A 22,687-nucleotide genomic window follows, 5' to 3' on the forward strand; every position below is an offset into this window, starting at 1 on the left:
TCGTGGCATCTTGGATCAACGGGAACACGCTGGAGCTCAGTCTGGAGTACAGGACGTTTATCTTCTGAGCCTCCGTTGGCCCGGGGTCCGCCGCGTTGATGTAAGCCTCGAAACATTCTAGCCAGTGAGTAAAGTCTTTCCTGGCGTCGGGCGAGTGCGGATCCAGCTGCAGGCGATCAGGCTTAATTCTGATATCCATTCTGTGGAAAATCTGACTGCAATAAATTGATGCACGATCAATTGCACAAAGACTAAAGTTGGGTACAACTGTGGCTTTATTACAGTCAGATGCGTGGCCTCCTGCTGCAGCTGGCGAAATGGCAGGGCACTGGAGGTCATGCATATTTATACAGTTCTCCCTGGGCGGAGCCAGCCGGCAGGAGCTACCGGCGAACCTGTAGTGCAGGTCCTACCTTACATCTCCCATTACAGTGGATCACCACAGGTGTTCGGCGAAGGTTCACCAGACAAATTCCCGGGATGGCAGGACTGACATATGAAGAAAGATTGGATCAACTGGGCTTGTACTCACAGGAGTTTAGAAGAATCAGAAGGGACCTCATAGAAACATATAAAATCCTGATGGGACTGGACAGGCTAGATATGGGAAGAATATTCCTGATGTTGGCAATGTCCAGAACTAGTGGTCACAGCCTAAGAATAAGGGGTAAGCCATTCAGGACTGAGATGAGGAAGAACTTCTTCTCTCAGAGAGTTGTGGACCTGTGGAATTCTGTAGCACAGAAAGCTGTTGGGGCCAGTTCATTGGATATATTCAAGAGGGAGCTGAATGTGGGCTTTGCGGCTAAAGGGATCAAGGGGTGTGGAGAGAAAGCGGGAATGGGATACTGAATTTGCATGATCAGCTATGATCATATTGAATGGTGGTGCAGGCTCGATGGGCCAGATGGCCTACTCCTGCACCTATTTTCTGTTTCCTATGTTGCCAACATGACACCTATATTTTCATATCTGAAGTGCGATGTCCGGGGGGCTCTGCATAAATGTTAGAAGCAAGAGCTTATAGATAAATATTAATTTGATACAACTACTTTATAAAACTGTACCTTTCTTTGAGGATTAATCACTGCAAGCGGTGTTTATATTATAGAAATTAAGTATGTTGGAATGGTTTTTATTCCCAGCCAGAGTAGGGATTTTAATTATTTCAGAATTAATTCCTGTGCCACTTTGTTTGAACTGCAGACAGTAGCGAGTTGGACAAGGAACTTCTGAAGGCGAACGCGTGGGGATTCATCGGCTGTCTTTCTACTGTCCAATTTAATGGAATTGCGCCGTTGAAGGCTGCCCTCCGTCATCCCAGCACTGCACCCGTTACTGTCAAGGGTCATTTAGCCGAGTCAAAGTGTGGCATTTCAGGATCGGCTGGCTCTCGGGCAATCACAACAATCCATCCACTAGCAGGTAACTTTTTTTTAATCTCGCACCACCACTTTGCTTTATTTAGCTATCCCTATAAAATTACGCAGGATACAAGGCTCTGAAACCGGCCATTCTGCTCAAACTGTCCATGTCAGCATTTATGCTTCACTTAAAAACCCTTCGGCATCAGCGCAACCTTTTATTCCTTCCTCCTTCAGATACCTGTCTAGCTTTCCCTTAATTGCGACCCATACTGTTTGCCTGCAACCACTCCCTGCGGTCATGAATCCCGCACCCTCACCAATTTCTAGGTGAAGAAGTTTTTTCTGAATTCCCTATTTGGTTTCTTTGTGACTGTTGATGGCCTCTTGTTTCCTTCTTCCCCACAAGTGGAAACGTTCCCTCTGCATCCTTCAGAAACTTTCATAAGTTTAAAAACCTCCTTTAGATCCTCGCTCAGCCTTCATCTTTTAAAGGGAAAGACAGCCTGTCTTTCCTGATCGGGACAACCTCTGACTTATGTTTGTACATCTTTTTGGTATCTTTTCCAGTTCCTCTGCACCCTTTTTATAACATGGAGATTAGAACAAACACCCTATTTACAAAGAACAATACAGTGCAGGAACAGGCCCTTCGGCCCTCCAAGCCTGTACCGGTCATGATACCAACCTTGGCCAAAACCCTCAGCACTTCCTAGTGCCGTATTCCTCTATACCCATCCTATCCAAGTATTTGCCGAGATGCCTTTTGAATGCCTTTAATCTATCTGCTTCCACAATCTTCCCTGGCAACGCGTTCCAGGCACTCACCACCCTCTGTGTAAAAACCTGCCTCGCACATTTCCTCTAAACTTTGCTCCATGGACCTTAAACCTATGCCCCCTGATGTCTGACTCCTCCAACCTGGGAAAGAGTGCCTGACCATTCATTCTATCTATGCCCCTCATAATCTTGTAGGCCTCTATCAGGTCACCCCCCCCATGCTCTGTCGTTCTAATGAGAACGTAAATATAAAAGATTTTTTTGGAATAAGAAGCACATTTCAAAACTAATAAAGGTTCAGGATAGCTGCAGAGGGGGGCTATCTCAAAAACTCCCAAAGGCCTGTGGTGAGTGAGAAGGGAGAACCTTTCCGAAGAACCAGCTTAGACACAATAGGCTGAATGACTTCCTGTGTCGTATGATTCAACAACATGCAAATGTCAGAAATGGGCAGCTGGAGATACTCTCCTCAATAATATTTATCTGGATTTTCGGCTAGCTGAGTGTGTGTACGAGGGAAAACTTCACAGGTGCCACAAGCTATGTTTTGTCATTAATGGATGCATGTTCCTGTGGGGTGCATCTGTCACTTGACAAGAAGCAGCCACCAATACACTGTCCCCTTCCTAAAAGCCAACTCGTCACATGTTAACATTCCCCTAATTAGGAAACTCAATGCTGAAACCTAAACTTGACACATTTCAGACACAAGTCACCACCACTTGACATACTACACTCCTTAGATGCTTAATTATAGGAAGGTGCAACACCATCTTCAGGTGAATTAGGGCAGTCGTCTTTCACATCTCAGCTCTTGCTTCACATCCTGTTCAGACTGATGATCAGAGCTTCTGTTCGGTGTGGGTTGCCAAGGCTCGATATGAAATACAATTTGCTTTAAGCCCCATTCCAAGTGCACTTCAAAAACCAAAATCACCAACAACAGAGCATCAATCGTACGTAAGAAATGCGGACACTCTCGGGCAGGTCGTGGGGTTAGCATACACAACCAGTGGTTTGTTACTCTGTGTGATGAACTGTTACTGCCTTATCATCATGTAAGGTGATGTCCCCTTTAAGACCAGGCTTGGAACCCTGGGGACTCCGCCTCTGGCTCCGCCCATCTGGGAGCCATACATAAAGGCCTGCCTCATGGTCTGTATAGCAGTCAGCTCTCGTCCAAATCTGTAGCATAGTTATTAGCCTAATAAAGCCTTCTTTACAGTTTAATCTCTAAGCATCATTATTGAGGGTATCTCAGTCTGGTAATGCTCAATATTAAACAGCACCCCAACCCCACCGTCCCCTCTCCAAATATTGCAGTGTTAATGTGAGCCTATTTGTGACACGAATAAAGATTATTACATGAAAGGAGTTATTTGTTCCCCCACTTTTTGCGTTCTTGTTGCTTGTCGTCTTCAGCTTTGACTGTTCGCAACCCACCAGGCCTGTGAAGTTCTAACATATCGGGTACTAAGTTAGTCCCCACCTACCCCCTTGCCCCTAGTTCAACTCCGGCTGGTAAAGTTGCATTTCTCCACACTGCGTTTCTCTCTGCAGTTTCCTGACTTCTCCTGCAGCTGCCTGCCATGCTTTCCATTTTTCCCATGATAAATCATTCACCTTAATGATAACCCATTCCAGATTACATGAACTGAATGATTAGCTCTGGGCTTTGCAGTCACACAGCAGGTTGGTTGATTTTTCTTCCCCTTTCCGCCATTAGATGGCAATGTGCAATAAGCAAACCCTGCCGCATCCCAGACAACCTGGGGAACCAGGCAGCAATATCCAGACATGCAGAGCTCCAGTCCCTCATTTTCTCATTTTTGCCTCAGTTTATAGATTTTTGTTTTAGTTTCCAGACCCCGGCAAAGAATGGTGGGAGTTTGGAATTCTCTTCTGCAGCAATTGATGCTGGATCAACTGTTCATTTTAATTCTGGGTTTGCAAGATTGCCATCATTGGCGGGTGTTGAGGGTTTTGGGGAAAGGCCGGGTAGGTGGAGATAGGTTGAAGATCAGCTATGGTTGGCTGAGCCAGCTCGAGGACCTAAATGGTCTAATCCTGTTTGTGTGTGACCACGGGGGAGATTTCGCGCCCGCGTTCAGCTTGAGCGGAAACAGTGGCGTGGGCTCAGATTTTGGCAAGCATCGTAAAACGAGATTCTCACTGGCGAGATCATGGGCGGGATTCTCCGCTAACCGGCGGGGTGGGCCATACCGGAGCCAAGATGTGGCGTGAACCGCTCCGGCATCGGGCCGCCCGGAAGGTGCAGAATCCTCCGCACCTTCGGGGGCTAGGTCGGAGCTGGAGGGGTTGGCGCCACGGCAACCGGCGCGAAGGGCCTCTGCCAGCCGGCGCGAGTTGGCGCATGCGCCGGAGCACCAGCATGTTCTGGCGCATGTGCAGTACCGCTGGCACATTTCCTGCGCATGCGCAGGGGGTTTCATCTCCGTGCCGGCCATGGCGGAGTTTTACAGCGGACTGCGCGGAGGGAAAGAGTGCCCCCACGGCACAGGCCCGCCCGCGGATCGGTTGGCTCCGTTCGAGGGTCAGGCCACCGAGGGGCCGGGGCCGGATCTCCCCCCCCCACCCCCCGAGGACTCTGCAGGCCGCCCGCACAGCCAGGTCCCGCTGGTACGGACCTGGTGTAACATACGCCAGTGGGACTGGCTGAAAACGGGCGGCCGCGCAGCCGATGGCGGGGCGGAGAATCGCCGGGGGTGCCGCTGCCCACGACCGGCAGACATCGGCGGGGCGGGATTCACACCGCCCCCTGAGAATCCCGACCTTTGTTTTCTGATTTCCCCTCTGCCTCTCCGGTGACGTAACGATTCCATACATTTAATGAATTTTAAGATAATTAGTGGACTTCCCTGCCGCATGCCCTCCCCACATTTAGAATTTGCCCCCTTGTCGACGTGACGTCAGCAGGGTTACAACAACTTTAGAAAACGTGAAGCAGTCAGCTTCTTAGCTAATACACAATGCGAGTATCTGTTTTCACGCAGGTCATACACCCCTGGCTGGATTCTCCCAAAATGAGACTATTCCCCAAGCCGGTGTAAAAACAGTAGGGTGTTACTCCCGAAATTCCGAGAAAAAAGTTAAACGAATTCTAAGCTCTGCAGGGGCCTAGCAGGGACCCGGAGTGAATGTCGCAGCTTTTGCTGCAGATACGGGCCCCCGCACGTGCGGATCAGGAGCCACGCATGCGCACGGCGGCGAACCCCAGCGGCCGCGGCGTTCTCCATGGCGGACTCAGACCGCGGAGTCAGACCGAAAAAATAAAACTCCCGATCGACAGCGCGCCCGAGTATCTAACCCCGCATATCTAATCCTCGGCTGCCTATAAGGCCCCCCTGGTCACTGATGCGCCCGCCCCCGACCAGGGCGGCATCCCGACCGGCAATAGGTGGTTAGTTCCACGCCATTGGGAACTTGGCCGGTCAGGAGCGGAGGTTTGCTGGGCGGGCCTCTGGCAATGGGCCCCCAGCCACGTGCCGTACTCCGCGGCGCCACCGATTTTTGCCGCCGGGACCGACGCCGGGCCCTATTACGGAGAATTCAGCCCCCCGTGCTCGAAACAGGTTACAAGAATTGAACAACTCCTTTGTGAGCCGTGATGAGGAAGGAGTATAGGAACACATTAATTGTGCAAGAATCTCACTGATCTAACAGTCCACACTTATATTTTGGACTCATCATTGGGGTTGTATCCTAACTTTGGACTCATCAAAGTCAACGTGAGGTGTGAAAGCAACACAAGAAAACCACTGCAGTTGGGAAATGTCAATTTAATTGGATTTACATAGGAGGAATGGATCAAAATTAAAGCCTCGCATACCCAATGGAGAGCTTCCTTTTCAGGAGCACAAAATGGAAACTCTAGTTTATTGACTTCATTTTGATCCCGTTCTCAAATATGCTGCTAATATGCCTTCTGCCCTGAGGCACTTTCGTGCTGATTTGTGAAATTCTGTGATGACATGCAGCTGGTAGTGGCTGTGGGCATATCGAGCTGTCCCCCACACAACATGGGTAGTTAGGGTTCAACCCCAATGATGTGTGTACAGGTGCCTGACAATAGGGGCTGTTAAAATGTAGCAATCCTGCCACAATAAAGAGCACGCTCTAATTTGAAGTGAGAGCTGCTGTTATTGATTGGGCAATGGTGAAGGCGTTTTTAAGTGTGCGTAAGAACCTGCAGATGGGGAAATGGAAATGGGAGTCTGCACCAATGTTTGCTGGGTTTTGTGAACACACCTGTGTTACAGACAGAAAGACTGGCTCCAGCTTCCTCCTTTACTTAGTCTTGTAAGAGGCACCACATTGCTGTTTAATTGTGCAAAATTAACCTAATGTTAAATTACAATAACATCAGCTTGCATTTATGTAGTGCCTTTATGGTGTTAAAGCGTTCCAAGTGTGCCGCGCAAGAAAGCAATCAGATGCCGGGCCATCAAAGGTGACTTCAGGATGCTGGAGTAAAAGTGTGGTCAGACAGGTGATTTTAAAGTGGGTGTCAGAGACGGATGGGATTCAATGTGCCAATCTGATTTGCTGCAAGCTCGCTAGCGTGACATATTTTGATAGCATTCTCAAGCTGAAGCTTGTCATTTGAAAGCCCAAACATGATCTGACCGCGCATCGATGACTGAAGGGTACTAAAATTACATGACTGCGCCTTCAACTGCAAGTTGGTTAGAAAACTATCAAATGATTTGCCTGCCTTCTGGGTGCACATGCGAAATATGTAGCGCTCGAACATCTGATTTTTGTTAGGAGAGCAATGCCGATCAAATTGCTTGAGAACGTCATCAAAGTTCTTGCTATCTGCCTTGCTATCGAAGACAAATGTGTTTAAAATGTCAATTGCTTGGAGACCTGCTACAATGAGCAGCAACGCGATACGCCTCTCACCGGGCTGTGCCTGCAGACCAAGGTCTGCAACATAGAATTTGAAATGCTGCTTAAACACCCACCAATTCTCATCTACGTTACTGGTGACTCAAAGTTCTTGAGGTGCCTTGTGACCTTCCATCCTGGACTTCGAAGTCTTACAGTGCACTGAGTACTAGTTGCCAGTAGCTTACAAGGTTAGCAGAAAACATTTGTTTTCTTCGCGTACCTTCTTCTTCTTCGAAACTATCTTTAATAGCTCAGTTCTTCACAGAATCGTCTTGTTCTTAGTTGATCTTCAGCCCCGGTACCATATCATGTTTTTATTCACTGGCCGGTAGGAATGATGCACCACAAAACTGGACTAGTTAAAATAATTTATCATAAAATAAATGCGTGGTAAAGACAACTGGAATAAATATATTACAAACTACTAACACTAACTAATTATCCTGGAGCTACTGCAAAATACGTCTATCCACCAATACGACTTACTCCCCGACGCACAGATAGGTTTACACTGCCAACTGCCATCTGCTGGTCGGAGGTCGTTTACATTATTATGTACAAGATTGCAGATGCATGTCAACACAACAACAATGAGGATGAAGGCGATAGGGAATGGACAAGAGGCCAGAGTTGGAGAAACAGTGATATCAACATGGGGAAGGTGGTGCTGTAGGGCTTGGAATCTTACAGAGATAAGGAGAGGGTAATGCTATAGAGAGGATTGAACACAAGGCTGACAAGTTTAAAATTGATGAATAAGGAAAACAAGCAGGCCCCTCGAACCTCTTCTGTCATTTAATATGGTCACAGCTGATCCGCCTCCTCAATTCCATCTTCCTACTCTGTCTTCAATTCCCTTAGTGACCCAAACACAGACCAACATCTGTCTTGACTTGATTCAACATGGGGCCACACCCAGCTCTCTGGAGTAGAGAATTACACAATACTTTGAGTGAAGAAATGTCTCTGCGCCTCAGGCCAGGGGACAAATCACTGTGACTCCATGCTCTACATTTTTCACAGGAGAAAGGTTTTTCAGAATCTATGCTGTCAAGCTAATTAAGAATTTTATCAGTTTCAATGAGAGCACCTCTCTTTTTTCTGAACTCCAGGAAATACAGGCCTAGTCTACTCAATGTCTCCTCGTAGAACAAACCGCTCACCTCAGGAAACGGTGTAAAAAGCCCTGGCTGCACTCAATCTAGGCCAAATATGTGTAGGTAAAGAGACCAAAACTGCCGCCATTACTCCTCGTTTGGCCTCACGATTGCATCGTATTGGTATTGCGAGCCATTGTATGTCCGTGAGTGCAAGGATGATGGTCGAACAACACTTGGTGTAAGTTATGTGCAGTTTTGTTTGAGTTGAGTTTCTAGAATCATAGAATGCGTACAAAAGGAGGCCATTTGACCCATAGTGCTTATCCGAGCTCTCAGCAAGGGAAACTCATTTTGTCCCAGTCCCCTCCCTGCCTTCTCCCAGTACCCCTACACATTTGTGTTCTTCAGGTAACTGGTCCAGTTTTCTTTTGAAAGCTATAATTGACTCGCGTGCCACTGTGCTCTCGGACAATGCATTCCAGATTCTAACCACTCGCTGCACGAGAAAGACTTTCTCGTGTGCAGTGAGAGCAGTTTCTCCCTGTCCATGCTGTCTAGATTCCTCATGATTTTGCATAACTCTATCAAATATCCTTGTCAAAATATCTCTTCTCCAAGAAGAACAGCCCCACCTTCTCCAATATGTCCACATAAATGATGTCCCTCATCCATGGAATTATTGTTGTTAATCATTTCTGCATTCTCACTAATTCCTTCTACCCTTCCTAAAGTGGGTTACCCAGAATTGGACACAATATTCCAGTTGAGGCCAAAACAGTGCTTTATACAAATTTCACATAATTTCCTTGCAACTGTATTCTTTGCCCGTATAAGGGGCTGGTTTAGCACACTGGACTAAATCGCTGGCTTTTAAAGCTGACCAAGGCAGGCCAGCAGCACGGTTCAATTCCCGTACTAGCCTCCCCGAACAGGCGCTGGAATGTGGCGACTAGGCGCTCTTCACAGTAACGTCATTGAAGCCTACTTGTGACAATAAGCAATTTTCATTTCATGTCATTAATAAAACCCAGAATCCCATGTGCTTAATTTACCATTTGCCCTCTCTTTACAATTGCACACTCTTTTTTTTACATTGCCTTCATTGGAAAGTGGAATGTTGGCCAGGAGAGCAATGAAAAGCCACTGCGAGCACACATTATTAAATGAACCAACAGGAAACCAAGGTGCTCAAAGGGGACGATATACCTTCGCCAAAACATTACTCAGTCTATCACGTAAATGGAACGAACTGAGGTTAGAAAGGATTGATGTGGCCATTTCAGAATGGTAAAGAGTTTTAGCAGCAGGGGCTGTAAAGTTTAAGAAGTTAGGAGAGCGGAGCAAGACCCTTGGGGCATTTTATTTGAAATTACGCTAAAATGAGGCGTGAGTTGGTTATGATCGATTGCGGAATGTTCCTTAAAGGGATGATAGTGGATAGGCAATGGCAAACATTCAAAGAGCGCACGGAGGAACTGCAACAATTGTTTGTTCCTGTCTGGCACAAAAGTAAAACACAGCGCCAGGGTCCCAGGTTCGATTCCCAGCTGGGTCAATGTCTGTGCGGAGTCTGCACGTTCTCCCCGTGTCTGCGTTGGTTTCCTTCGGGTGCTCCGGTTTCTTCCCAAAGATGTGCAGGTTAGGTGGATTGGCCATGCTAAATTGCCCTTAGTGACCAAAAGGGTTAAGGGTGCAGACTCGATGTGCCGAATGGCGTCCTTCTGCACTGTATGCTCTATGTAATCCATGTAAAACAGGAAAGAACATAATAAGAACTAGGAGCAGGAGTAAGCCATCTGGCCCTTCGAGCCTGCTCTGCCATTCAATGAGATCACGGCTGATCTTTTGTGGACTCAGCTCCACCTTCCCGCCTGAACACCATAACCCTTTATTCCTTTATTCTTCAAAAAACTATCTACCTTTTCTTGAAAACATTTAATGAAGGAGCCTCAACTGCTTCACTGAGCAGGGAATTCCATAGATTCACAACCCTTTGGGTGAAGAGGTTCCTCCTGAGCTCAGTCCTAAATCTACTTCCCCTTATTTTGAGGCTATGCCCCCTAGTTCTGCTTTCACCCGCCAGTGGCCAATTCATGACTTACAAGGGAAATTAGGGATAGAATTCGATCCAAGGAAGTAGCATATAAATTGGCCTAGAAAAACAACAGGTTTGAGGATTGGGAGCTGTTTGGAATTCAGCAAAGAAGGACCAAGGAATTGATTAAGAAGGGGAAAATAGAGTACGGAAGTAAGCTTGCAGGGACTATAAAAACTGCCTGTAAAAGTTTCTATAGGTACGTGAAGAGAAAAAGATTGGTGAAGACAAATGTAGTCCCTTACAGTCAGAAAGAGGTGAATGTATAATAGGGGACAAAGAAATGGCTGAGCAACTAAATACATACTTTGGTTCTGTCTTCACAAATGAGGACACAAATAAGATACCAATAATGTTGGTGAATGCAGGGTTTAGTGAGAGGGAGGAACTGAAGGTGATCAATATCAGTAGAGAAATAGTGTTGGGGAAATTGATGGGTTTGAAGGCTGATAAATCCACAGAGCCTGATAATCTGCATCCCAGGGTACTGAAGGAGGTGGGTCTATAAATAGTGGATGCATTGGTGGTCATCTTCCAGGATTCTATAGAATGCAGAACAGTTCCTGCAGATTGGAGGGTGGCTAATGTATCTCCACTATTTAAAAAGGGAGGTAGAGAGAAAGCAGGGAATTATAAATCATTAAACCTGATGTCAGTAGTGGGGGAGATTCTAGAATCCATTATCAAAGATTTTATGGCAAAGCACTTAGAAAACATGGCAGGATCGGACAGAGTCAGCATGGATTTATGATGGGGAAATCATGTTTGACAAACCTACTGGAATTCTTTGAGGATGTAACGAGTAGAACTGATGAAGGGGAGCCAGTGGGTGTGGTGTATTAGGACTTTCAGAAGGTTTTTTGACAAAGTTCTGCATAAAAGATTAGCCTGTAAAATTAAAGTGCATGGGATTGTGGGTAGTGTATTGAGATGGATAGAAAACTGGTTGGCAGACAGGAAACAAAGAGTAAGAATAAACGGGTCTTTTTCAAATTGTCAGGCAGTGACTAGTAGGGTACCGAAGGGATCGGTGCTTGGACCCCAGCTATTCACAATATATATCAATGATTTAGATGAGGGAACAAAATGTCAAATCTCCAAATTTGCAGATGACACCAAGTTGGGTGGGAGGGTGAGCTGTGAGGAGGATGCAGAGATCCTTCAGTGTGATTTGGAGATGTTGAGTGAGTGAACAAATGAATGGCAGATGCAGTATGATTTGGAGAAATGCGAGGTTATCCACTTCGGCAGCAAAAACAAAAAAGCAGACTATTATCTGAATGGCCATAAATTAGGAGAGGGGAATGTGCAATGAGACCTGGGTGTCCTCGTACACCAGTCACTGAAGGTGAGCATGCAAGAGACAGTAAAGAAGGCAAATGGTATGCTGGCCTTCATTGCGAGAGGATTCGAGTACAGGAGCAGGGATGTCTTGCTGCAATTATACAGGGCCTTGGTGAGGCCACACTTGGAATATTGTATGCAGTTTTGGTCTCCTTATCTGAGGAAGGATGTTCTAGTTATAGAACGAGTGCAACAAAGGTTTACCAGACTGATTTGATTTGATTTATTATTGTCACATGTATTAGTATACAGTGAAAAGTATTGTATCTTGCATTCTATACAGACAACCCATACTGTACATAGGGAAGGAAGGAGAGACTGCAGAATGTAATGTTATAGTCATAGCTAGGGTGTAGAGAAAAGATCAACTTAATACGAGGTAGGTCCATTCAAAGGTTTGATGGCAGTAGGGAAGAAGCTGTTCTTGATTCGGTTGGTACGTGACCTCAAACTTTAGTATCTTTTTCCTGATGAAAGTAGGTGGAAGAGATGTCTGGGGTGCGTGGGGTCCTTAATTATTTTGCTGGTTTCCTTTCCGAGGCAGCGGGAATTGTAGACAGATTCAATGGATGGGAGGCTGGTTTGCGTGATGGATTGGGCTACATTCATGACCTTTTGTAGTTTCCTGCAGTCTTGGGCAGAGCAGGATCCATACCAAGCTGTGATACAACCAGAAAGAATGGTTTCTATGGTGCATCTGTAAAAGTTGGCGAGAGTCATAGCTGACATGCCGAATTTCCTTAGTCTTCTGAGAAAGTAGAGTCGCTGGTGGGCTTTCTTAACTATAGTGTCGGCATGGGGGGACCAGACAGGTTGTTGGTGATCTGGACACCTAAAAACTTGAAGCTCTCGACCCTTTCTACTTCGTTCCCATTGATGTAGACAGGGGCATATTCTCCACTACGCTTCATGAAGTCGATGCCAATCTCCTTTGTTTTGTTTAGTAAGAAGTCTTACAACACCAGGTTAAAGTCCAACGGGTTTGTTTCAAATCACTAGCTTTCGGAGCACTGCTCCTTCCTCAGGTGAATGAAGAGGTAGATTCCAAAAACATTTATATAGACAAAGTCAAAGATGCAAGACGATACTTTGAATGCAAGCATTTGCAGGTGATTTAGTCTTTACAGAGCCAGAGAGAGGGGTAACCCCAGGTTAAAGAGGTGTGAATTGTCTCAAGCCAGGACAGTTAGTAGGATTTTGCAAGCCCAGGCCAGATGGTGGGGGGTGAATGTAATGCGACATGAATCCAAGTGTCATAATAGGCAAACATGCAACCAATGAACACTCAGAATAGGACACAACCAATGGGCAGTCAGGACACTCAGAGCTGGCATCACCACAAAGGGGCATGACATAAACACTATAAAAGGGATGAGGCACTCCCACCCTGCCTCATTCCACAGACAGACATCTAGAGAGTTAGACAGGGTTGATCAGCAGCATCACACCCCAGCATGTGGCTTAGAGCAAGCTGGTACAGTTAGACTGAGTTACTACAGTTAGATTAGCAGAGAGTCGAACTCATTTGAGAACTGTGTTAATAGTTCAATAAACATGTTGAACTCATTTCAGAGTCTGGAGCATCCTTTAGTTAAGACTGCATCAATTAGCAGCCTGTGTTATCCGAAGCAGCAGAACACAACATGATACCAGGAGTGACTGTTCAATCTATTTAGTTCAACTCAGCAAGATCCATGACAACCAGCTACTGAATACAGGCACAATGGACAAGATTCAGGCTCATCAGCTCAGGACCACCGGCAATCTTAGTGCCAACTGGCGATCATTCAAGCAGAAATTGCAACTATACGTGGAAGCATCCGACTCAATGGCGCGGCCGATGCTCAGAAGATAGCTCTTCTACTCACCACTGCGGGCGACCATGCAATAGAAATCTTCAATTCCTTTCACTTTTCCGAAGGGCAGTACAAAACGAAGTACCAAACCATCCTGGACAGATTCGACAGCCACTGCGAGGTGGAAACCAACAAAATCTTCGAGCGCTACATCTTCAAGCAGTGGATGCAAGGTAAAGACGAATCCCTCAACTCCTATCTAACTAACCTTAAACTGCCAGCGCAATCCTGCAGCTTCGGTGATATCACTGACTCCATGATCAGAGACCAAATTGTTTTTGGAGTCCACTCTGACCCTCTGCGAGAGCAATTGTTGAAAATCAGCCACATGACCCTGCCAGTTGCGATTGAAACGTGTACTGTGCATGAGCACTCTACTAATCGCTATTCACAATACAAAATTGCAGAAAGTGAAAAATAAGCCTCCCACGAGGTGGAGAGTGCTCAGGCCATCTCCTGGATGCAGCGTCTCCACGTTGACGAAAGCGACCATTTTGCACGCTCTTCCCGGGGCCTGACGCATGCGCAATGCGATCTGGAACACGAAGCGGCCGAAAACCGCACTGCGCAGGTGCAGACGTCCGAGAGCCGCACTGCGCATGCGCAACGATGCACTGAGCGTCATGACGTCGACATCATGACGTGTGCGAACTGTGGCACCGTCCATTTTACAAAAGATTGCCCTGCAAGAGGCAAATGCTGTTTAAACTGTTGGAAACCAAACCACTATGCAGCCCTGTGCAGATCTGCACTACCAGTCAGGAGCCAGCGCTCCCAATTCCGACAGCGGCGCATCAGAAGTGTGCAACACTGAATGCATGACTCTGATCCAGGCAGTGCGATGGATCCAGATGATGAATATCTGGGCAACACTTAGCGAGTGGGCATTATTACAAAATGAGAATACGCCACATCGGACACATGGCGAGTCCAATCAATCCTGGCCGTGGATTCCGAGGACGAATTGCATGCAGTGATGAAGGTCAACCACTGCCCCATCCAGTTCAAACTGGACACAGGTGCCTCCGCCAACCTGATTTCACAGGTGGACTTCAGGAGAATCAAGAAGCCCCCAACAATCCTTCTAGCTGCCTGCAAACTCCTGGACTACAATGGAAACGCCATCAAGGCCCTGGGGTCCTGCTATCTGCAGGTGCCCAGCTGACACACTCAAGTAAGTTTATGCTTCGAGATTGTTAAACCAGACAGGGCATCCCTGCTAGGTGCGCATGCCTGAAAGCAACTGAATCTCATTCAAAGGATCTACACCATGACGCCGTCCCATTCGGATCTTCAGGCCAGCATCGACGACATCCTAACCCAGTACCCAGATGTATTTAGCGGGATGGGCACGCTGCCATACGAGTACAAGATTCTACTACGGCCTGATGCCAAACCAGTGGTCCACGCACCACGACGTGTCCCTGCTCCACTGAGAGAGTGCCTGAAGGCAGAGCTCACGAGTCTGTAACAAAAAGGCATCATCTCCAAGGTCACTGAACCAACCGACTGAGTCAGCTCGATGGTGTGCGTAACGAAGCCTTCGGGGGACCTACGCATCCCCATCCCGAAGAAGGAAGAAATAACGAGTGAGATGGCACACGCGCGCTTCTTCACAAAACTGGACGTATCCCAAAGATTTGGGCAAATCCAACTTAAAGAATCCAGCAGAAGGCTCTGCACCTTCAACATGCCTTTTGGCAGATTCTGCTACAACCAAATGCCATTTGGCATCATCTCGGCATCAGAGATTTTCCATCGCATCATGGAACAGATGATGGAGGGAATAGAAGGGTCTTGCGTCTACGTTGACGATATCATAATCTGGTCCACAACCCCAGAGGAACATGTGTCGCGACTCAAGAAAGTATTCCAACGCATACATGAACATGGCCTCAAGCTAAACAGGGCCAAGTGCTGCTTTGGGACATCCACGCTGAAGTTCCGGGGCAATCAGATTTCGCAACACGGTGTGCGCCCGGTCACAGACAAAATTAATGCCATCGAAGCAATGAAAGTCCCAGAGGACAAGAAGGCAGAACTGCGCTTCCTGGGAATGGTCAATTTCCTTGGCAAGTTCATCCCGAATTTGGCCACACACACCACGGCCCTACGCAACCTGGTAAAAAAATCAACCGCCTTTGAGTGGAAGGTGGAGCACCGAACAGAGTGGCTGGAGCTGAAAACCAAGCTCACCACTGCACCCGTCCTTGCATTCTTTGACCCAGACCGAGAGACCAAGATATCCACAGATGTGAGTCAGGATGGCATTGGGGCGGTGTTGCTTCAAAGAGATGACACGTCATCCTGGGTACCAGTAGCATTCGCATCACGGGCAATGACACCCACTGAGACCAGATTGAGAAGGAGTGTTTAGGTCTTCTCACCGGCATCCTCAAATTTCATGATTATGTCTACGGCTTGCCAACATTTACTGTTGAGACGGATCATAGGCCTCTGGTCCACATCATCCAAAAGGACTTGAATGACATGACGCCTTGTTTGCAGAGAATTCTGCTCCAACTCCGGAGGTATGATTTCAATTTGGTGTACACACCTGGCAAGGAGCTCATCATCGCCGATGCATTGTCCCGCTCCGTCAACCCACCCAGTGAACCACTGGAGATCATCCAGCACATTGAATTGCAGGTACAACTGTGTGCAGGCACTCTCCCGGCAACAGATGAGAAGATCGTTCTCATCCGAGAAGAGACCGCCAAAGACTCCCTGTTGCAGCGAGTCATCCACAACCTCAGCAATGGCTGGCAGAAAGGGCAATGCCCTCAATTCTACAGCGTCAAGGACGACCTGACGCTGATCGACGGCATCCTGCTCAAGCTGGACAGGATAGACATCCTGCTACATCTCCAGAGCATGGTGCTGCGGCAGATTCATGAGGCGTAGAAAAGTGCAGACGCAGGGCCCGGCAAGCTGACTACTGGCCCGGCATCAACCAGGACATCATGGACATGGTCCTGAACAGCGAAACCTGTCAGAGGTTCCAACCAGCGCAGAGCAAGGACACTCTCCAACCACATGAGCAAGAGACCTCTCCATGGTCCAAGGTTGGCATTGAACTATTCCACACGAATGGTCGCGACTATATCTTTTTTAAAAAAATATGTTTATTCAAGGATTTCAATAAATTTTTACAAAACACTCCAAAAAGGAAAGAAAATATACATAAGAAAAGTAAAAAGCGGGGCCTTACGCCATCCCCTCCAACAGCTTAAACCACTAAATATTAAACTATCCAACAAACTAAGAACAAAATGGGGCAAATGCCCCTTACAATAATAAAAACAAGACAAAAAACCCTCCCCCCCCCACCACCCCTTCTCCCCCCTGGGTTGCTGCTGCTCTTGACCTCCACCTAACGCTCCGTGAGAAAGTCTAGGAACGGTTGCCACCACCTGGAGAACCCCTGCACAGACCCTCGCAAGGCAAACTTTATCCTCTCCAGCTTGATGAACCCTGCCATGTCATTAATCCAAGCCTCCACGCTTGGGGGTTTTGCATCCCTCCACACTAGTAGGATCCTCCTCCGGGCTACCAAGGACGCAAAGGCCAGAACTCCGGCCACTTTCAGCTCCTGTACTCCCGGCTCATCTGAGAACCCGAATATTGCTATCCCCCAGCTCGGTTTTACCCGAGTGTCCATGACTTTGGACATAGCCTTTACGAAGCCCCTCTAGAATCCCTCTAGTGCTGGGCATGCCCAGAACATATGGGCGTGATTTGCTGGGCTCCCCGAGCACCTCACGCATCTGTCCTCCACCCCAAAAAATTTGCACATCCTCGCCCCTGTCATATGTGCCCTGTGAACCACATTGAACTGGATCAGGCTAAGTCTGGCACAAGACGAGGAGGAGTTAACCTTGCCCAGGGCCTATGCCCACAAGCCCTCATCCAGTTCCTCGTCCAGCTCCTCCTCCCACTTGCCCTCAGCTTCTCCACCGAGGCTTCCTCTGCCTCCTGCAACTCCTGATAGATAGCCGAGACCTTGCCCTCTCCCACCCATACACCCGAGGTCACCCTGTCCTGAATCCTCCGTGCGGGAAGCAGCAAAATGTCCCTTACCTGCCTTCTCACAAAAACGCCCTCACCTGCATGTACCTAAAAGCGTTTATGGGGGTAACCCAAATTTCTCCTCCAGCGCCCCCAGGCTAGCAAAAGCCCCGTCGATAAATAGGTCCCGCATCCTTTTAATTCCCGCCCGATGCCAGCTTAGGAATCCGCCATCTCTCCTGCCCGGTGCAAACCTATCATTATTCCGTATTGGGGACCAAATTGAGGCCCTCAACTCACCCCTGTGCCGTCTCCACTGCCCCCAGATCCTCAGTGTCGCCGCCACCACCGTGCCCGTGGTGTATCGCGTCGGCGGTAACGGCAAAGGTGCCGTCACCAGCGCACCCAAGCTAGTGCCCATGCATGACGCCGCCTCTAATCTTTCCCAAGCCACCCCCTCTCCCTCCATTACCCATTTCTGAATCATTGCCACATTGGCTGCCCAGTAATAACTACACAGGTTCGGCAGCGCCGGCCCACTCCTGTCCCGACTACGCTCCAGAAACAGCCTCTTGACCCTCGGGGTCTTACTTGCCCATACAAACCCCATAATGCTCCTGCTTACTCACTTAAAAAGGCCTTGGGGATGAGGATGGGCAGGCACTGGAACACAAACAGGAATCTAGGGAGGACTGTCATCTTAACTGACTGCGCCCTGCCCGCCAGGGAGAGTGGCAACATGTCCCATCTCCCAAAGTCTTCCTCCATCTGGTCCACCAACTGTGTCAAATTAAGCTGATGCAGGGCCCCCCAACTCCTGGCCACCTGGATACCCAAATATCGGAAACTCCTCTGCGCCCTCTTAAGCGGCAGCTTCTCCAGCCCCCTTTCCTGGCCCCTCGCATGCACCACAAAGAGCTCACTCTTCCCCACGTTAAGCTTGTAGCCTGAGAAGTCCACAAACTCCCTAAGGATCTGCATGACCTCCACCATCCCCTCCACAGGATCTGCGATGTACAAAAGCAGGTCATCAGCATACAACGAGACCCGATGTTCCTCCCCTCCCCGGACCAACCCCCTCCAGTTTCTGGATTCCCTCAATGCCATGGCCAGCGGCTCAATTGCCAAAGCAAACAACGGAGGGGACAGGGGGCACCCCTGTCTCGTCCCACGGTACAACCTAAAATATTCTGATCGTCGCGACTATATCTTAATCATCGATTACTTTTCAAACTATCCTGAGGTGCTGAAGCTGCCAGACCTCACCTCACGGACCGTCATCAAAACGTGTAAAGAGACATTCTCACGGCATGGCATCCCGAACACCGTCATGAGTGACAATGGTGCTTCCACAGTCGAGAATGGTCCACGCTTGCCCAGAGCTACAATTTCAGGCATGTCACCTCCAGTCCGCACAATCTGCAGTCCAATGGCAAAGTTGAAAAAGGGGTGCACATCGTTAAGCAGCTCATCCGCAAGGCCTCGGACTCCGCTTCTGACATACACCTTGCACTACTTGCGTAACCGAGCGACTCCCTTGTCCACTGGCATGTCGCCAGCTCAACTGCTGATGAACAGGGACCTGCGGACGATGCTTCCAGCCATACACCGGCCCAACCTTGATCACCTCCCGGTGCTGTAGAAGATGCAGCAGCTTCGCGACAGCCAGAAGCAGGGCTATGACGCACATGCCATCGGTCTGGACGTGCTATCTCCGGCAGACACGGTCAGGATCAAGATACCGGATAGTGGGTGATCTGCTCCAGCTGTCGTTGTGCGACAGGTCGCACCCAGATCCTATGTCATACGTATGGCTGATGGCTCCATTTCCACATGTCGAATTGCCACCTCAAACCACGAGGCCACCAGTCGTGCCTCCCACTCGCCTGTCAAGACACCATTATCCCCGCCACCACCTCTCCGGCAGTCGCCGAGGATCAGATGCAAGCTTCAGAGACTGGATTTATGAGCATTTGTATTGTTTGATCTGTTCTATATTCCTCAGTCGGTCACATTAGACAGACACATTCACATGAGTATACATCTAAAAACAAAAAAAAGGGGGGGGGCAGATGTCATGATATGCAAACATGCAACCAATGACACTCAGAACAACCAATGCGCAGTCAGGACACTCAGAGGTGGCATCACCACAAGGGGGCATGACATGAACACTATAAAAGGGATGAGGCACTCACACCCTGCCTCTTTCCACAGACAGACATCTAGAGAGTTAGACAGGGGTGATCAGCAGCATCACACCCCAGCAAGTGGCTGAGAGCAAGCTGGTACAGTTAGACTGAGTTACTACGGTTAGATTAGCAGAGAGTCGAACTCATTTGAGAACTGTGTCAATCGTTCAATAAACACGTTGAACTCATTTCAGAGTCTGGAGCATCCTTTAGTTAAGACTGCATCAAGTAGCAGCCTGTGTTATCCGAAGCAGCATAACACAACACCAAGGTCCCGGTTGAGGCCGTACTCATGTGTGCGGAACTTTGCTATAAGTTTCTGCTCGGCGATTCTGCGTTGTCGCACGTCCTGAAGGCCGCCTTGGAGAACACTTACCCGAAGATCAGAGGCTGAATGCCCTCGACTGCTGAAGTGTTCCCCGACTGGAAGGATTTGAACATTCCTGCTTGGCGATTGTCATGTGATGTCCGTTCATCCATTGTCACAGCGTCTGCATGGAGCATCGTGAGGTTATCCGTGGGCTTGCAGTAAAGCGAAGTGCTGAGGTGACCGTCCTTGATGGAGATGAGTGTGTCCAAGAATGCAACGGATTCTGGAGAGTAGTCAATGGTGAGTCTGATGGTGGGATGGAACTTATTGATGTCATCGTGTAGTCGTTTCAGTGATTCTTCGCCGTGGGTCCAAAGGAAAAAATGTCATCGATGTATCTGGTGTATAACGTCGGTTAAAGGTCCTGTGCGGTGAGAAGGTGTTGTTCAAACTTGTGCATTAAGATGTTGGGGTATTGAGGTGCTTTGTTTTGTTGACATTGAGGGAGAGATTATTGTCATTGCACCAGTTCACCAGATTCTCCATCTCATTCCTGTACTCTATCTCATCAATGTTTGAGATCCGACCCACTCCTGTGGTATCATCAGCATAGTTGAAAATCGAGTTGGAGGGGAATTTGGCCACAAGGTCATAAGTGTATAAGGAGTATAGTAGGTGGCTGAGGACACAGCCTTGTGGGGCACCGGTGTTGAGGATGATCGTGGAGAAGGTGTTGTTGCCTATCCTTACTGATTGTGGCCTATGGGTTAGGAAGTTCAAGATCCAGTCACGGAGGGAGGAGCCGAGGCCCAGGCCACAAAGTTTGGAAATGGGTTTCGTAGGAATAATGATATTGAAGGCTGAGCTGTAGTCGATAAATAGAAGTCTGACTTAGGTGGCTCTGTTATCCAGGTGTTCCAGGTTTGAGTGCAGGGCCAGTGAGATGGCGTCTGCTGTGGACCTGTTACAGCGGTAGGCGAACTGTAGTGGATCAAGGCAATCCGGGAGACTGGAGTTGATTCGTGCCATGACTAACCTTTCGAAGCACTTCATGATGATGGATGTCAGAGCCACTAGACGATAGTCATTAAGGCACGCTGCTTGACTTTTTTGGTACAGGGATGATGGTCATCTTCTTGAAGCAGATAGGGATCTCAGATTGTTGTAAAGCGAGGTTGAAGATGTCTGCGAGTACCCCCACCAGCTGATCCGCACAAGACCAGAGTGCTCATCCGGGTACCCCATCCAGGTCAATGGCTTTACGTGGCTAACGTTCAAGAAGACTGTTCTGACATCTGCAATGGTGACCTCAGATACAAGGTCATCCAAGGCTTCTGGGGTGGAGGGCGTGCTCTCGCTGACCTCTTGCTCAAAGCGTGCATAGAATGCGTTGAGCTCATCAGGGAGGGGTGCGTTGGAGCCGGCGATTTTGCATGCCTTAATCCTGTAGCCCGTACCTAGGATGGCGGCTCTGACGCACGAAGAGAGGTTGAATCGGTTCGGATTGTATTCACTGGAGTTCAAACTAATGAGTGGGGAATCTCAGAGAGACTTACAAAATTCTAACAGGACTGGACAGGGTTGATGAAGGAAGGATGTTCCCGAGGGTGGGTGTGTCCAGAACCAGGGGGCACAGTCTGAGGGTACAGGGTAGAACATTTAGGACAGAGATGAGGAGAAATTTCTTCGCCCAGAGAGTAGTGAGCCTGTGGAATTTGTTACCACAGGAAGTAGTTGAGCCCAAAATGTTGTCTGGATCCAAGAACCAGTTAGATATAGCACTTAAGGGGGCAGCATGGTGGCGCAGTGGGTTAGCACTACGGCCTCACGGCGTCGAGGTCCCAGGTTCGATCCCGGCTCTGGGTCACTCTCCATGTGGAGTTTGCACATTCTCCCCGCGTTTGCGTGGGTTTCGCCCCCACAACCCAAAGATGTGCAGGCTAGGTGGATTGGCCACGTTAAATTGCCCCTCAATTGGATAAAAATGAATTGGGTACTCTAAATTTTTTTAAAAGATGTGGCACTTGGGCGAAGGGGATCACAGGATATGGGGGAAAGCAAGCAGGATTAGGCTAATGATTTGGATGATCAGCAGTAATTACAATGAATGGCGGAGCGGGCTTGAAAAGCCAAATGGTCTCCTCCTGCTCCTATTTCTTTTCAGTGTTTTCTGTTTCTATTGCGCAGATAACCAGAATAGGGAGATGAGAAGACTTTGTTTGCAACAAGCGAGTAGTTAAGATCTGGAGAGAATTACCGGGAAGGTCAGTTGGAATAGGTTCAAGGATAACTTTCTGGAGGGAATTAAATAAATACTTCAAGGGCAAGGTTTATCAGAGTTTGGGGACTGGGACTAATTGGGCAGCTCCTTTAAAGGACCAGCAGAAGCACAATGGGCTAAATGGCCTCCTTCTGTGCTATATGATTCTAAGTAAGAATTAACCGGGGAGATTAATGGCGTCATTTGGTTCCAAGGGACCATATTCACCTTCTCGGTGTTTTGATGAAAGACTTTGTCCCTCCACTATCGAGAACACCCGATATTCGCCAATGAAAATGAAGACGAGGCAGAATATTTGTAACGGATAGCTGATTCCCTGCAGCTCCTTAAGACACAAGGGTGAAGGTGAGAATTAGCTGTCAGTCAGATGCGTTTCTAGAATGGGAAGCAATGGAGGTGGGTTTGAAATCTATTTAAAATAAAGTGGCAGGTTTTTCGGGCCC

General features: G+C 48.2%; 1 protein-coding gene across 2 annotated transcripts in view; it reads left to right on the top strand.

Annotated features, from left to right (window-relative positions):
- LOC140387024 (contactin-associated protein-like 5) overlaps positions 1 to 22,687 on the top strand; it is a 1,394,308-nt gene that overhangs the window by 1,339,885 nt on the left and 31,736 nt on the right. For both annotated transcript variants that reach the window (XM_072470006.1, XM_072470014.1), the window contains exon 22: positions 1,207 to 1,425. In XM_072470006.1, the coding sequence (XP_072326107.1) occupies positions 1,207 to 1,425 (219 nt within the window). The remainder of the gene's footprint in view (positions 1 to 1,206; positions 1,426 to 22,687) is intronic.

This window comes from Scyliorhinus torazame, chromosome 2, assembly GCF_047496885.1.
Source record: "Scyliorhinus torazame isolate Kashiwa2021f chromosome 2, sScyTor2.1, whole genome shotgun sequence".
Lineage (NCBI taxonomy): Eukaryota > Metazoa > Chordata > Chondrichthyes > Carcharhiniformes > Scyliorhinidae > Scyliorhinus > Scyliorhinus torazame.